The 16311-nt window shown below is 40.2% G+C and overlaps 2 protein-coding genes across 5 annotated transcripts in view; one reads left to right on the plus strand and one right to left on the minus strand.

Annotated features, from left to right (window-relative positions):
• PHYHIPL (phytanoyl-CoA 2-hydroxylase interacting protein like) overlaps nt 1–14015 on the plus strand; it is a 54820-nt gene extending 40805 nt beyond the window's left edge. For all 4 annotated transcript variants that reach the window (XM_063164017.1, XM_063164015.1, XM_063164018.1 and 1 more), the window contains exons 2-5: nt 2985–3181; nt 8048–8222; nt 9160–9277; nt 12670–14015. In XM_063164017.1, coding sequence (XP_063020087.1) covers nt 3017–3181; nt 8048–8222; nt 9160–9277; nt 12670–13204 — 993 coding nt within the window. In that variant the 5' untranslated portion in view covers nt 2985–3016 and the 3' untranslated portion in view covers nt 13205–14015. The remainder of the gene's footprint in view (nt 1–2984; nt 3182–8047; nt 8223–9159; nt 9278–12669) is intronic.
• The window catches only part of FAM13C (family with sequence similarity 13 member C), a 124713-nt gene continuing 122117 nt past the window's right edge, over nt 13716–16311 (minus strand). Inside the window, exon 22 of the mRNA XM_063164013.1 lies at nt 13716–15652. Within this exon, the coding sequence (XP_063020083.1) occupies nt 15529–15652 (124 nt within the window). The 3' untranslated portion in view covers nt 13716–15528. The remainder of the gene's footprint in view (nt 15653–16311) is intronic.

Consider the following 16311-nt stretch of genomic DNA (forward strand, 5'->3'; position numbering starts at 1 on the left):
AACCTGAGTCACGTTTCCCTCGTCACATTGCTGGGTTTTCATGGAGCTGACAGCTCACAGAAGTAGCTGCAGGAGTTAATGTCTTGTGTGTGTTCCCAGACACTACACCCAGCACTTGGTGCACCCTCTCCTGCATGGCAGCAGCCCCAGTGAGGGAAATTACATCAGTGTAGGGGAATATTGTGGTGGCACACAGATATTGTGGTCACCATGGTTCCACTGACTTTCCTCCCAGTCACTGCTTGTGGGGGGGTATCATCAGGGCTTTCCTGTGCTTTTGTCTTTCCCAGTTCATTCAGTGGCTTCTGGATGTCTCACACACCATAAAAAATTGCAGCAACCCAGAGGCTGCTTTGAGGTGCTTGGATGCAAACTGACATGGCTTGGGTGAACAGAGCAATCACCGCTGAATCTGGGCTTTCTTTTTTGTAGCAAACTTTCAGTCCTGGGGAAGAGGGCAGTGTTAGAGATGGAGGTTCTCCAGGAGCTTGGCATGTTAGGTGTGCTTAGATTTCTTTGTGGTCTTTATACTTCCCTAAAATGCGTGTGTTGTATCACCTAGTTTTCTGTCTAAGCACTACCCTCCCCCTAACCCAGCACCATGGGATTCCAGATCACAAAGATATAGGAGCAGCAAAGTTGGGGCCCTGCTGGGATAGCCTTGGTGTGCCTTTAGCCCCAGTTTTCCTGAAACTGCAGGCTCTTTGACTCTTTCAACCCTAACCCCTACCCTAACGCTAAAAATTACCTGGAGATATTCTGCTTGACATTTACTTACAGCTATTTATTCAAAAGCAAAGAAATTAAAAGGAATGGGAGTGCAGATATCTGAAGATGTGTGCCAGATATTAATACTAACAGAAAATGATATCTATTTCCAGAAGCACTTTTGCTCTTTGCCACTGGTGTTCTCCAGAATGTTTCTTTCTCTCTGTTAGTTTTTGTCAATGGTCATTACTCCTTTGCACATGTCTTGAGGCTGAAACTACCTTGGCTGTTTGTAACACAGCTCAGGCCCTGGGTATGGAATACAGAGGCTCATTTTTAGGTTAACAATTTGCACATTGAGCTATTGTGGATTTATGGCTTGTATTTCCTGGCTGCATGTCTGTTTAGGGTCTATGCAGTGTTCAGTGTCTCAGTCTGTCCGACTCTCCAGCTCTGAGAACCTCAGCATCCACACTCCATCTTCTACTTAAACACAGAGCCCTGCTCTTGGAAGAGCCAATCATATGAAGCCTTTTCAGTGTACCCGGCAGAGCTTTCAGTCATCTTTCAAATACAAATTGCTTGCAAAGGAAAGCAGTGCCATTTTCTCCCTGCTGGCTTTCTGAAATGTCATGTTGGGAAAAGCACTTACCACGTCTTTCATACGAAGAGAAAGCTTTCAATAATGACTGGTATTTCTGAGTGTATTGCAGCCAGTGCAGCTGTTGAAAATGTCACTGGGTATGGCACAAATAGGGGGCATTTTGAGCAAAACCATGCACTAACTGATTTTGGTATTAGTTGAAAAAGAAAAAAAAAAAAAAAGAGCAATAGGATGTTTGAAGAATAGACAACCTTTTAGATATAAATGCATAAAATAAGACAAAAATTGAAAAATAGTTTTATTAGTTCTTGAAGTCATCAGTAAAAATACATTATTCACAATACTAGCTGGAGATCTATGAATTTTGCAGAGTCTGTGATTGAATTTCACATATCTATGAGCAGAATTTTGAGCAATCAGGCCAACAGTAATATTCCTGCATTGAAGTGCTGAAATAATTCTTTGGCAGAGTATGATGAGAGGCTGAAATGTTCCTAATGTGTTCCAAGTAAAGTTTTTACTTTTATTACTGCCCAAACACCTCTGAGTTTAGTTTTTTTGTCATTTTTTATCAGTTATGATGAAAGTATAAATGCTATCTTTTTCTATAATTAGATGTGACTCTGAATAATTCTGGCAATGCATTGCCTCACATCCCTGCATGAGTTTCCCATCTTCATCATTTGGGAGCTTTCCTGAGTTTCTTACAGATACTGTAGCTTTGATTCTATCTGTCCTTATCTATATTCAATTTTCATTTTTTTCTGTTCTGTTTCTTTACTTCTTCTCTTACATCATATAGATTTGTTCATTTTTTTACCCAGTATTTTTTCTCATCTTACTGGGTTGGTTTTTTTTCCATTTGTTCGCTTTTTACTTGAGGGTTATGTAAGTGCAAGAACACCTAACATTTCTGAATTCTAATGTTCATGGAATGTTTAACTATAAAATTGCCTTGGGAACTAAGGGGAGACCTAAATTTAGAACCAGTGATTCTTTTTGGGGTCAATGGTCATTTGTTCATCTCCCATATGTACTTAGAAAAAATCTTCCCAAGAAAACTGCTGGGTCTCAGCTGGAAAACTGGGAAGGATAAAAAACAGAAAATGAAGTTTGCTTGTGTGTTCCTTTTGCTGTGGCTCATCAAAGTGTTAATTGTTTCATTTCAAAGGAGTTGCTGTTTTAAATATGTGCTCATATGTGTATATGCATCCACCATCTATAAACCTTGCAGAGATTGGCCGTGTTTTGTACTTGAAGTGTGGTTTAAGGATGGATATGATTTCTGTTTGTGTTTAAGTGGCTGACAGATATGAATGGGGCCATTATGTTAACTGTGGGCATTGCTGGCTCCTTAACTGAACCTTGGAGCACTTGATAGCTTCAGGTGCTTTGTCCTGTCAGCCTGCAAGCACACACAGTGGTGATGGCAGCCACTCTGTGCACCATGTTATTAGTGCCTATTCACCTGAGGAATTTCATCCTTTTCCAGTGCTTTCCATCACTGACACCCAGACTTGTGTAACTGTACCCCAGTGGCTGCTGGGGACCCCCTGTGAGAATTTGTGAGAGGCTGTTCAGGGATGTGCTGGTACTGTAGCACACAAAATACTGAACTAATTGTCCTTATTTGGGTCCTTCACTGAACTAATTGTGCTTCTTTTCCATGCAGGGAATAAATCACAAGATAGTGGGATTGCAGAGATGGAGGAGCTTCCAGTCCCACACAACATCAAAATAAGTAACATCACATGTGACTCCTTCAAGATTTCTTGGGACATGGATTCTAAATCCAAGGATCGCATTACTCATTACTTCATCGATCTCAACAAGAAAGAAAACAAGAATTCCAACAAATTCAAACACAAGGTAATTTTCATTTAAAAATCAAGGCACAAATGCTTGATTTTAAACACATGAATCTCTGTTTTATTACCCTTTCAAAGCCAGGCCATGGGAAACAGGAACTGGATATCCAGCAAAGGTGGGTTATGATTAATCTGGTGGAATTTTGGTTTACCAAAGTACCTTCTCTGTCTCCAGCCCGTGTGCATGTACACAAAAATACATTGTTTCACAGAAGACTGCACATTACCTTTTCTGTTTCATTTGAAAGCATTTTTGGTACCTCTACAATGTAGTGCAAGACTGCCATTTTTATTCCTGACTGGTTCTTCATCATTATTTACAAAATGTGTGTATTCTCTGCCTGTCCTTATTCAGTGACAGACTCCTGAGAGCAACACATATCATTCTAACAGAAGAGCCACAAATTCTAATGCACTTCAGGAAGGCTTCCAGCAATTTTAGTTTGCAGCATTCAGCACTGTGACCTGAATATTCATCTGGCGTCTTTCCTCAAGCCTCTGGTGCAGGAACATATTGAAGGCATTGCAAGATCTGCAAATGCTTTACTTACCAAATCCAGCAAAATTTGCTTTGACCTCAGAACAGTTGAAATACTGAGATGTCTAGAGAAACATTGAGATAGAACATTCTTCAAATTTAAAAATTATGTTGGCATTGTCTAAAAGATAAGGTTTGCCAAGGCACAAATAACTGTCCAAACAAATGTAAGGGCTGTAATTTTCTCAGCACCTAAATAACTGTTGGTTTCTAAGCCAGTGAGATAAACAGAAGATATTGCCACCAATTTCTCTGAGGCTTTTTATTGTGAGAGTATTTTTCATGAGATTTCTGTTAATGGCAGGTTTATAATTTTCTTATTTGACCTTTTGTTGTTGTTGTTTTTGGTTGGAAGTAACATATGCAGTAAGAGTAATGAAAAATCACTTACTGTTTATTGAAATTGAGAATTTTACATTTTTGGCCATGTTGTTGCAGTTGCTAGGAACCAGTGTGTGAAGCACTACTAAACCTAATGTTATAATAGGCATGTATTATGCCCCATTTTTAATAGCAATAGCAAATAAAGTAGGATACTTTTGCTTTTTTCTTACTAATTTTGGACTGACTGCCTTTGAATTGAAATTCCCATTTTACACTGCAGAAATAAATATACTCTCTAAAGTGAGATAGATTCTTTCTAATTTAATGTATTTTATTATTCTATATGTTTTTTCATTCATGTGCTAACTGGTGTATTCTTGGAACATTTATTTTTGTGAAAAGTAGAGCCATCCTAGTAGAGCAAACACCACATACACTTCAGAATCTTTATCACAGCAATGAGACTAGAATGGAAGGGGGAGAAATTATATTGGTAGTAGAATAAAGAAAAGCTATTAGATTTATTTTGTGTTTCTCAGCAATTCCCTAGCTTTTTATTGTGCAGTAGTGTTTAGTCAAAGGACAAAGGTAATTGGTTTTGTGAGAACAGGAGACTAAAATCTACAATTAAAATTATGAATAATTTGGATGTCTTGTCAGAATTAACTAAAAATTTATTGCTATTAATTTTGTTAGTGACTTGTTTAAGATTTTTTTTTGTGTGATTTTTTGATGGTTTTATTCCCAAGCTTGAATGACAGAGATCCAGGGAGTAGAGAGAGGGTGGACAATAGTAAAACATAGACTGAATAATCCAGCTTTGTGCCAGAGCATGTGGGTGTTGCTTTCATGCATCTTCAGTACTAAGCAATTTCTAGCACAACTTCTAGAATGAACTTTGGTTGATAATTGAAGTGCTCAGATTCCAAGTGTGTAAGCCAGGTGTGGTTCAAGACAAGCATCCTTCCTCCCTCTAAGGTTGGCCATAGGAGTTTCCCAGCTGAAGCTCAGCAGCAGGAGCTGATAGCCCAGCACTGAATGCTCACAGCCGGGAACTGACTTCAGTCTCCACCCATGCCCTGACTTCCTAACAAAGCTTTTGCATAAAGGAGGGGGATAGCACTGTCCTTGCTCCTAGTAGAGCTTTTTTAGAGACAAAACAACGAGCCCAACTGCACAGATTTAAAACAGAGCGTTGGGATTTACTCCTAGGAGCCATCCAGCACCCTGGCCTGTGCAAGGAGAATCCATCCTTACCTAGCTTACAGGTAGGGTAAAGCACTGCAAGTGCCCATCTCTGTCACAGGTGTTAACACAGGGGACCTGCTTGTTTTCTAACTTAGACAGAATTAACATTAAGTATCAGTTTGCTCAGATGGCTGTAAGTTACTTGGGATATAGACTTCACCTGATAGATCCATGCTGTACCTCAGGAAAGGGAGCTCTTTGATTTCTTGTATAACTGGGAATGATTCAACCTTCCAATACTGTTTCTCTTGGTAAATATATAATGTATACTTGAGGTGCATAAATTTTTATTCTTTTTGACTATCATCATCTCTGTGAAAGAGAAGGTTTGTATTGGTAGTGGTGTACAAAGACTAGAATTGCAATAACATTTTTGTCTTCTTTTCAATTCATTTTGCATATCTCCTCTCTTTTTCAAAATATAGAAATATGATTACTCCCATGTAATAAGAAAAATACTCAAATATTTAACAAAACTGGGACTAGAATCCGGGTTTGCTGAGTTCCGATTATGTGTTCTACAAGACGACCTGGCAAAGGGAAGGGTAACATGAAATGGGAGAAAGTTGAAGACTGAAAGCTGCCTCTTTTCCCAAAAAGGAGAGTAGAGTGACTCATACATCTTGCTGCTACTTAGTTATTCAAAGCTCCCAGGCTGTTCTTAGACATTATTGCCATCCAGGTACCTTTGGAGCTGTCTGGTGGGTGCTGGTAGTGGAGCAACCATCTGCCACTCCAGAATCCTGGCTCTCCTTGAGCTGGCACAGTACCTGCTTTGCACTTCTTTGGTGGCTCAGCCAGGAATGAGAGCTGAGCAGAAGATGAAAGGGAGAAGTGGAGAATCCCCAGAGGATCCTCAATGTGAACATTTGAATATTTCTTCTCTATTGTGGCCTTTAAAAAATTAGTGTTTTCTTAGGAAAAAAACAGCAGATTAGAGTTGTGAGAAGCATCACATCTGCCCCTTCTCTCCAGCTGTGCAAGACATAAACCCCTCAGGTCTGTGGTGGTCTGCCCCCTTCTTTTTACCCTTTTCACTTTTTTGGTAGTCCTTCCCTTTTTTTGGTATGGTTAAAAGAGGTAGCTGATGCACAGCTGGAGGGTAAAGCTTTGACACATGGGGCAACAAGGCTTTTAATGTTAAATGAAAACTGACAAAATTAATGGGGGAAAAGCCACCTCTGGGGTGTGAGCACAGAGCTCTGACCCAGGTGGGAGCTCTTTTACAATAACCCAGGAAGAGGTGACAGGAAGAGCAATGGTGTTAACTGTGGCACCTGCTGGCTGCATTAGCAGTAGCAGACTCAGTCCAGTGGGATGCCTTTTGGGGTGGTAGCTTCAAATGTCATTTGGTGTTTGTTTTTTTTTTTCCTTTGTAATTTTTCTCTACATATTATGAATTGTAGCATGCACAACTCTCTCCTTTTCAGATAAAGTTTTTACCCAAATAGTATTTGATTTAAATGGTAATTGGCAAAAGAGAAATCATGACAACAAAATTTTACCCTGGATTATCACTCAATTACATCAATTCTTGTCATATCCCAAGCTGCTAATTTTACAGTTTCTTAATACAAAAACTGAAGATAATTTCTGTTGATAGGAAAACAAAAGGAGAAAGATCTTCTTCCATAATAGAAGACAAGGGGAAAAAAAATCCTTCAGATCTCGCTTAGAGATCATGACCAGGAAATATCTCCCTTCTATTCCTTTTTTCATTAAAAGTCTACTATGCTATAGGACTACTATCTACCTATAGTCCTAGTGTAGGACTACTATATATAGGTAGATGATTGTGGACTAGGATTTATAGGTGGACAGTTAAGGATGTCATTTAAAGTGCCCACTTTTCACATGGCAGCTGTGAAATTATTATTATAACAATTCTGTTATTACTGGTGAATATTCAGTAATAAATATCTCTCATTCTATCACAGCTCCTCAGGTACACTACAGAGAATCATTAAACTCCATTGTGAGTCCTTTCCTCCGCAGGTCTTGCATAAAATGTCCCATTGTTCCATTTTTTCTGTCCTTTGGTGGTCTGTACCAAAGGCTTTGGTACTGTAGAAATCAAGTATTTCAACCACAACAAGCAGCTATTTTTCTTGGTTGCACCCTGGGGCTGTGATATCCGAGAAGAGCAAAATAGAGGATTTTAAGGGGCAGTGGAGGGGAAAGCAAGAAGTTCAATGATAGGCTCAAGCTGTTTGCTTCTTCTGGCCATTGCTGTACAGAAGGGTATTTTGAAAGATGTGAACCAACCATAGTTACTCTGCAGTGTGTTTAATTATCTCTGTTGAAATTTAGTTTCGAAGGTAGCAGCAGCATTGTAGCTGGACTGATTGACAGCAGGAGGAATTTTGTTTGATTATATTGGCCGAAAGAAACCAGTGAGAGCACAAGAATCTCTTAAATTAAGATAGCTTTGTTCTCAATAGTGTCTTTCTTTGTTTGCATATGTAAGCATAAATGACCCGAGAGAGCATTATATATTTGGGCTATATATAATAGTATTACTTGGAACAAATCATTCATTCATACATGCAGGTTATCCCCATGTCTCTTAGAACAGGCCTTACACCACAGTCCTCTGGTACTGCTCACCTTGCTGCACCCACAAACTGTGGGAAATAACTCAAGTTTGCAGAGAAGAGCCAGGGTTGGGAGCTACTGCCAAAGCAGAGAAGGAAAGGGTGGCAGATTGGTTTGGTGTCACTGCTGACCTGCGTGTCCCTCGGTGTTTTGTTTGTGCAGGACGTGCCCACCAAGCTGGTGGCCAAGGCGGTTCCGCTGCCCATGACGGTGCGCGGGCACTGGTTCCTGAGCCCCAGGACGGAGTACACGGTGGCGGTGCAGACGGCCTCCAAGCAGGTCGATGGCGACTACGTCGTGTCCGAGTGGAGCGAAATCATCGAGTTCTGCACCGCAGGTAACAGCTGAGGGATCCTGGTCCACAGCCTGGAGTCGATGGGTGCTGCCTCTGCTGCCACCCTGGGCTGGGCACCTGCCAGTGCCAGCTGTGCTGGTGCCCTTCAATAGTCACCCCTGGAAACTGGAATTCACACTTTAGGCTTTGTATGTGCTGAGGTTTGGCATGTTAAGCGGAGGCAGCTGGACTGCCCTTTGCTTGTGCAATGCTTAGCTGTCCCAAAGTGCTGTGCCTGGCACCACTGCTTGTGCCAGGCTAGGAAAGGGCCACCTGTGTGCCTGTCACTGGCTACCAGCACCTGTGGGGTCAGGTAGAAGGGCAGCTCCCTGACAGCTTAAGACATTCTGCCTTTTCTGAATGCTGCAAAGCCTCAGCACCATCAACAGCCCATCTTGAGGGTCACTTTGGCCTGTATTTGATTTAAAAGGCTTCCTTTGGATGAACAAGACTTGCTGCCACTATGTAAACCTGTGTGAAATCTGAGGACTGAGACAAGCTCAGTATGAATCCCATGTTGGTTGGGAAGCCATTTAAGCTGGGTCCTGAGCAAGCTTTGTTAGTACTGCCATTGGTTATCGGCTCACAACCATGTATATTGTAACTAACAGTTTATCAGCTGATATGAGCCAGAGAGGGCAGTCCTGAGCTCCTCTGCAGTCCTGAGCTGCACTGCAGTCCCAAATACAGGGAAACCAGCTCTAACACAGGAAATCCTGAGCTGAAAGTGGCTGCAGGCTTGCAGAGTCTTCATGAGGAAGGAGTGCGGAGAATCACAAACACCTGCTCCTGCCATCTGATTTGCTTGTTGCCACTGTTGAAAACTGGGGCATGATGTGATGTATATTACCAAGTTTTCAGTCTGCATGTGTCTGTGGCTTTTGGAGAGTGTTGTGGATTTTCCTGCCCCCTGTACTAGCAGTTTGTCTTTCCTTTCCAGATTATTCAAAAGTTCACCTAACACAGCTATTGGAAAAAGCTGAAGTGATTGCAGGCCGTATGCTCAAACTGTCTGTTTTTTATCGGAATCAGCACAAAGAATACTTTGATTATATCAGGTAAGAAACTCAACATATTCAAAGTCCTTTGGTGAATTAAAGGAGTAATGAAAATAAGTAAATAGAGACAGCTGTGCTGAAGCTGGAGCAGAATGCCTGTATGCTTTATAGCCCATTCAGAGGAAGGCAAAGAATAAAACACAACTCATTTCTTTCTCCTTGCTTAACTCAGCACCTCCATAGGCAATAAAAGTCTGTTTTGAAGCAGAAACTGAGGTACTCACAGGGACTCCAACCTCATAAAAGCATCTGTAACTGTAATGGAGAGTTTAGTAGCCAAATATTTCCACGGTACTGAGAAATTAAGAGTGAGGCGACTGACAGTAGGAGTGTACAACAATGTGCACGGGCGTTTGCCTGTATGTAAGAGTTCCATCTCAAATATTTGCTCTCCCATGTACAACCACCCTATTTCCATGCTCAAATGCAGTTATACAGACTCTGCAATCTGAATGTTAATTTATAGATCATGTGGGGAGGATGAGGGCATTATGTTTAGACAGTGTTAAACCACCATGCTTCAGCTGGAATGACAAAACAGGATAGCTGGAGGTAGGTTCCCTGTTCTGCTGGACACCCAGTGTGCCTTCCACACAAGGTGGGAAGCATAGGATAAGAAAAAAACAGGTTTTTTGATAGAAGGAGTCAAAGCTCGTGCTGCATGAGCAGGAGCAGACACACCAAGTAACCTTCTCCTGTTAGAAGAACACGGATGAGAGGTAAGCAGTGTGTTGGAAGGCTGCACCACTGACTGTGCTTCTTTAATATTCATCAGGAGATAGGGCTCCTGCTGGGCCACATAATTTCAGTTCTGAGTGAGTGTCCCACTAGTACCTGCCTAGAATGGAAAGTTTTTAAAACAACTCAAGGCAATCCAGCTTCAAAGAACAGACTCCACTATATTTGGAAACATTCCCACTTTGTAGTCTTGGGTATGTAATTTATTCCTAGAGTGTGTTGGATATGGCAGAGCATGGGCTTGCTCTTCCCCTTCTGTGTTTTGGAAGGATTATTTTATTGCACATAGGGACACAACTGCAAAACTCAGTAGAGGTAGAGAATAAATTGAGGTTCTTTGATAACCATAACCACTGCTGCCATCCTGGGCTGGATACCACAGAAGGGAAATGCCTGTGCTGTTCTGATCCTCACATTGCTTTGTTTTCAGCTATGTAATCATAGTGCATCTGCCTTTGTGTTCATTAGTGCTGAAAATTGCCACTGAGGTGCATTTATAGCTGTGGGTTTGGACTTATTCTGCCAAGTGTGACTCTAATTGATTGCAGTCTATCTGTTTTTCTTCTTCCTGCTAAGTTCTTTCTTGGTTTGACAGCAATAGAGATGGGTTTGTTTTCCCTCTGTTAGTGAGCTGGAGACAAAAAGCTGTTTAACCAGGCCAGTGGGAAGCTAAACTACCAGAAGTGGCTGATGGTCCCCTCTTGTGATCAGAAATAGACTAACACAGTCACAAGGGCTAATGCTTCCCCAGTACACCTGTCTGTCTGTTATGTTATAAGCCCATACCACATGCTTCCTATTAGGAAAAATTCCTTGTCATCCCATGCCTGCCATAGTCTCTGGTGCTATCACACAGCCTGGAAAAGCTCTGCTGGCATTGGCATACAGGCAGCTGCTTCTGGTGCTAAAGCAGCACCAAATGGAGGGGGTTGAGGTGAGCTCAGAAGGGGTGTTTGTGTCACTGCAGCTTACCTGGGCTGGGAGTACCAAAAGCAGCTGAGATCCCCCAAAAAAGGCAACCTATAATTAGCCTAATTGGCCACTGGATGTCAGTATCTTGCCACAGAAATGGAAAAGCTCAACTTTCTCAGAATGAAGCCTGACTTTTCAGGTTGCAGAGGTTTCAGGTGGTTATTTAAGCTTATTCAGCCTTTTTTTTCCTCTCTTTTTTTTCTCCCTAGTAAACTCTTCAGTCATAAAATACTAATTATACCCCCACTCCAATCAATGTCTTATGAAATTGGGCTTGAGACAATAAGTAGGTAGTATTTGAATGGCTCAGAAAACTTCTGAAATGTATCTTAGAGTAAAATAAAGATGTGCTGCTGAGATTACGAATAATGAAAAACTAATCACAGCTGGAGATATTACTGAGTTGATTCAGTTTTGTAATTTATACACTGAGTTTGTTTGCTGTGACTGCTACCTCCCACTTTAACCAAGCAAAACCTTCTCCCACACAGCACCATTTTACATGGACCTGTTGCAAGTTAAAAGCAGAGAGAGAACAGTCTTTCTTGGCTATTTTTCCCTTTCCTGAAAGAAGGAAAGAAGGAAAAAAAAAAAACCAAAAAGTAAAAGCAAAGCAAGAGGGGAATATAAAAATCCTAAGAATCTCCAGCCCCACAGCCTCATGCATTTTTAGTCTGTCATAAAGACATTGTTCTAAGGATGCCTAGCAGATATGGTGTTTTGCAGGGCTTACAAAAGGACATGGTTCCCTTTCAGGTATTATTTGGCTGCAGGTGCAGAGGGAGCCAAAGCTGTCACTGGAGCATGTCCAGAGTTGTGTATGCCCTGCTATACATAAAATTCCAGGTGCTAAGGAGGGTTAGAGAGGGTGTTTTGGAGTAATTTCCCAAATTTAGCAGCCTAATGCTGCTGAATGCAATTTGTGGTTCTAAAAAATCACTTGTTCGTTGTACATTTCACTGGAATAAAATTGAGCTAAGTTAAAAAAAAAAAAAAAAAAAAAAAAGTATTTTTTTTCCTTAGGACTAGTGACTGCAGAAGCTGGATACCAACCAAAATGGAAACTAACCAAATTGCCTAATTCTCTGTGCCCAGCTCTGCACTGATTGAAGTCAGCAGTAGACCAATTAGACTTGAAATGATCATCTGGGGACAAAAAATACTGGCAGACAATACATTCTTTCCTATAACCTCCCTAAAAGGCATCCTTCACAAATAACTTCCACTGGCAGTGTTCTACATGAACTATATACTGCCTATGCTAAAAATACATATTAACAAACAGTATATTCAGCATATGGAGACTGACTTGCAATTGTCAATATGTGTTTATTGTTAGAAATGTAGTGTAAGTCTGAACAAATCAGTTAATTAAAGATATTTGTGATTTGGGGGCTTTTTTGTTTGTGCTATTTTTTGCCTGCTTATGATACACAGACTGCTGACAGAAAGCAGGCTGGAAAAGCAGATTTTCTCCTTGAACAGGAATTATTCTAGCTCTTCCCAAGTCTGACGGCACTTGATTTGCTTGGTCCTAAGACCCTGACACTAACGCTGTCTTTCAGTTTAATGGGTTTCTTTGTGTCCCTTCAGTCCTGTTTCTAAACAGCATAATGTCCTAACTTTCCACTTGTTCTTTGCCATGTGTTACAAAATAAACAATACTAGTGCTTCATTTGTAGAGAGCATCATGGGAATGCTATGCAGCCCTCTGTTAAGGATAACAGTGGCAGCCATGGCTCTCCGATCAGTGGGAAGCTGGAAGGCATCTTCTTTAGCTGCAACACCGAGTTTAACACTGGCAAGCCACCCCAAGATTCACCCTATGGAAGATACAGGTATGAGATTGCAGCTGAAAAACTCTTCAACCCAAATACTAACTTGTACTTTGGAGACTTCTACTGCATGTACACAGCCTACCACTACGTCATCCTCGTGATCGCCCCGGTGGGGTCACCGGGAGATGAGTTCTGTAAGCAGCGCCTTCCCCAGCTGAACATAAAAGATAACAAATTTCTGACCTGCGATGAAGAAGACGGGGTCATGGTTTACCATCATGCCCAGGATGTTATTTTGGAAGTCATTTACACTGATCCTGTGGATCTCTCCCTTGGCACAGTTGCTGAAATTACTGGTCACCAACTAATGAGCTTGTCTACTGCAAATGCAAAGAAAGATCCCAGCTGCAAGACCTGCAATATCAGTGTTGGACGTTAAAACTGCCCTCGTTCCTTAGGAGCCTTCAAACCTCTGTTCCCATTTCCATAGTCAGACAGTTCTGTCGGAAGCATGCACATGCCGCTGTCACCAAAAGCAACTACCGGTCTTCAAAACCTCCAATAGCCTTCTTAGGATCTCTTCTCTCCCTCTTTCCCTTCTGTTCCCCCGATGCTTTAAATGATTAGAAGTCCTGGATTTCTTTCTGGCAACCATTTATACCTAGATGCTGCAAAAATTGTTTCTGTTTCTTGCCAAACATAACAAAATCCTATATAAACTGCTTTAGCAAAATAAAAATAACGGCTTATAAATGGTGTTTAAATATGCATTCATTTTAACTACTGAACAAGTACTGGGATAACTGAACAGCATGAAAGGTTGTAATTGCAGCATGATTTGAATTTCAGAGCCTAGAAATGTCAGCACTTCCAACGTGTTGTTTGACAGTGTTATTTATGTTATTTATATTAGCTAACTGAAAACAGAAACTGTGTCTCGACATAATAAATATAATAGAAAAATATTTTATTTGTACTGTTGTATAAAATATTATACAATCATATAGAATATATAGATTACATTTTAATATCAATTGTATACATGTCATTAAATCATTTTCCCTTATCAAAGATGTAGTTTGTAAACTTCAAATAGCTCTGTATCTGTTCCTGTTGCTCTAGATGACTTTAATTAAAACAGATTTATGAAGACCATTTCTGATTCATAAAAGTTAAGTTATAAATTATTAAATCAGTACACTGAAACAACAAACGGCTGCAAAATAAAAAATTCCTTTTTTTAGTGTTCATATTTTTTCCTCCATATTACTTGAAGATGTGTACATCTTCCAAATCATGCCATTACATACTAGATAAATACAAACATGGTTGGTACATAATAGGCTTTATAAAATCAAAATCTTCTTCTTCTTACCAAGATAAAAAACAAGTTGCTTATACTATGTGGTCAATACAAAATGACAGGTAAAGCAAAACACTAAACATGATTCAACTGGTTCCAGTCCCTTTTTTTTCTTTAAGTAGTTCTTCCCTTCTTTCTGTCTGGGGTAGGAATTTCCCAGAATCCCTGCTTTTCATTGCTAGTACAAAACCTGCTGATAATCTTTCTATTACTAGTCCCACTTTTCACACGAATGATCTACCATAAACAGTGACAATTCTTCTTAATATTACAAAGTGTGATGCTCTGGAAGTTAAGAAAGATGCGTAACTCCAATGGAAAAATAACTTTTATAACCATATTTTCAGTAAACAAGAAGTCTAGCAGTCCTCATCAGATAACTGTGACACTCACTTATATACCATGTACTTTATCTATCCAAAATATCTTAGCATAATGCAGTAATCTAGTCCTGTTTTATAGATATATGTGGCAATTTATAACACAAGAAGTACTTCAACATTTTACAAAGTGCATGCGTTTAAACGAGCTTTGGTAGTTAGAGAAGCGAATGTTATAGCGTCAGGCAAACCCAAGTGCAAAGGTTAATAGAGAAATCAAAATAACCATGTAGCTGATCTATTTACTGACTTCTAAATTCTGTGAGCCAAGTCCTGTGAACTAGTGAAAAGGACAGCAGCCAGTACATTTGTTCCATCTTCTCTCAGCAACCTGCAGCTGTTTCATTTTGCCAAGCACTTTCTCTTATTCCTGTAACACCACTAGTTCTGTTTGGCAGTCTCATTCTGGCCTTTTCCTGCCTAAGCAGCTTCACTGCTCTGCTCCCAGCCCTGGCACTGCTTCTTCCTATGCACCTTTCTTTGAAGCCACTGGAATTGAATGGCAGCTCTGTCTTGACAGCTAGAGTATGTTCTGAGTGTTTCCTTCACTCACTCAAATTCATTTCTTTTAATCTAGTGAATCAGCACACTAACAGCCAACATTACTAATTAATTATAACACATGTTAATTCTGGAAACAAACTTGTGGCACTTTAGCATGTACTAAGATGTACTAAAAACCTGCAGAACATTTCCTCACACTTTTAGAGCAGGTCAAACTGAGAATCTACATTAGTTCAGCATCCCTTTAATTTCTTAACATTCTCACAGTGCACTTCAAGGCTTTTTCAAAAGGAAAAATATATATTATATTCCACTCACCCGTGCTTAATATTCTTGCATATTGCTGTCCTCTCTCATCACAGCTATTATAATTGGTAAAGTGCATCAAAAATCTCAGTGTGTCAAATAATCGTGCAGCAGACCAAGACCTGTAAAATTACTTTCTCTTTTTCATTACTTGTGTGTTTGTTTGGATTTTTTTCCCCTAGAGAACAATATCACAGCATTGCATTCACTTCAAATTGTTTTGGAAATATCATGCTTACTGATGAGAACCTCCAGGAGCCTGATTTTGGCTTTTGTGTGCTTGTATTCAGAGTATTCCTCAGCCATTGGTACCCGATCTTCTTTCTGAGGACTCCTATGAAAAACAAATAAAAGCACCATCATTTTTTATGAGTAAGAAGAGAAACAGTCTTTAAAATTAATTCTGTGACCACTGATGAGGATTGTTGTTTTTTTTTTTACTGACTGTAAATGACTGAGATAATTTGACAGGATCAAAAAGCTCTAATATACAGAAATAAAGTCATATTTAAAACACTGAATTTTCATATACTAGACAACTTTTTTGACAGCTGTGGAAGCATAATTGCTTGATTCTTATATATGAGGAGAAGTCATAATAATGCTTTGAAAATGGTTACCGGTTACCACTGTTACCCGTGCCCATGTACCACTGTTACCAGTGCCCATAAACAAAAATGTTTGCTAAATTAAGAGGAAAAACAGAGTGAAAAATGTCCAGTATTTAATTCTGGGTAAAAAAGTCCCAGTGGCTTCTGGTTTTAAAATCTGGATGTTTAAAAATGGCCCAACTGCCAAGTCTACTCCCTACAGCCTGACATTTTCAGAACGAGACTTGTGGCAGCCTCCCTTCAGCTCAGGGAATATCCTGTGCTGAGGTATAAACCCATTGCAGGCATGTCCTGGAAGATGCCCAAATCCTGGCTTTCCTCATGGCTGACCACATTTTGAAGAAACTAAGCAGAGAGACAGATGGACATCTCCAGAGACCGG

This window comes from Melospiza melodia, chromosome 9 (assembly GCF_035770615.1).
Source record: "Melospiza melodia melodia isolate bMelMel2 chromosome 9, bMelMel2.pri, whole genome shotgun sequence".
In the NCBI taxonomy this organism is placed as follows: domain Eukaryota; kingdom Metazoa; phylum Chordata; class Aves; order Passeriformes; family Passerellidae; genus Melospiza; species Melospiza melodia.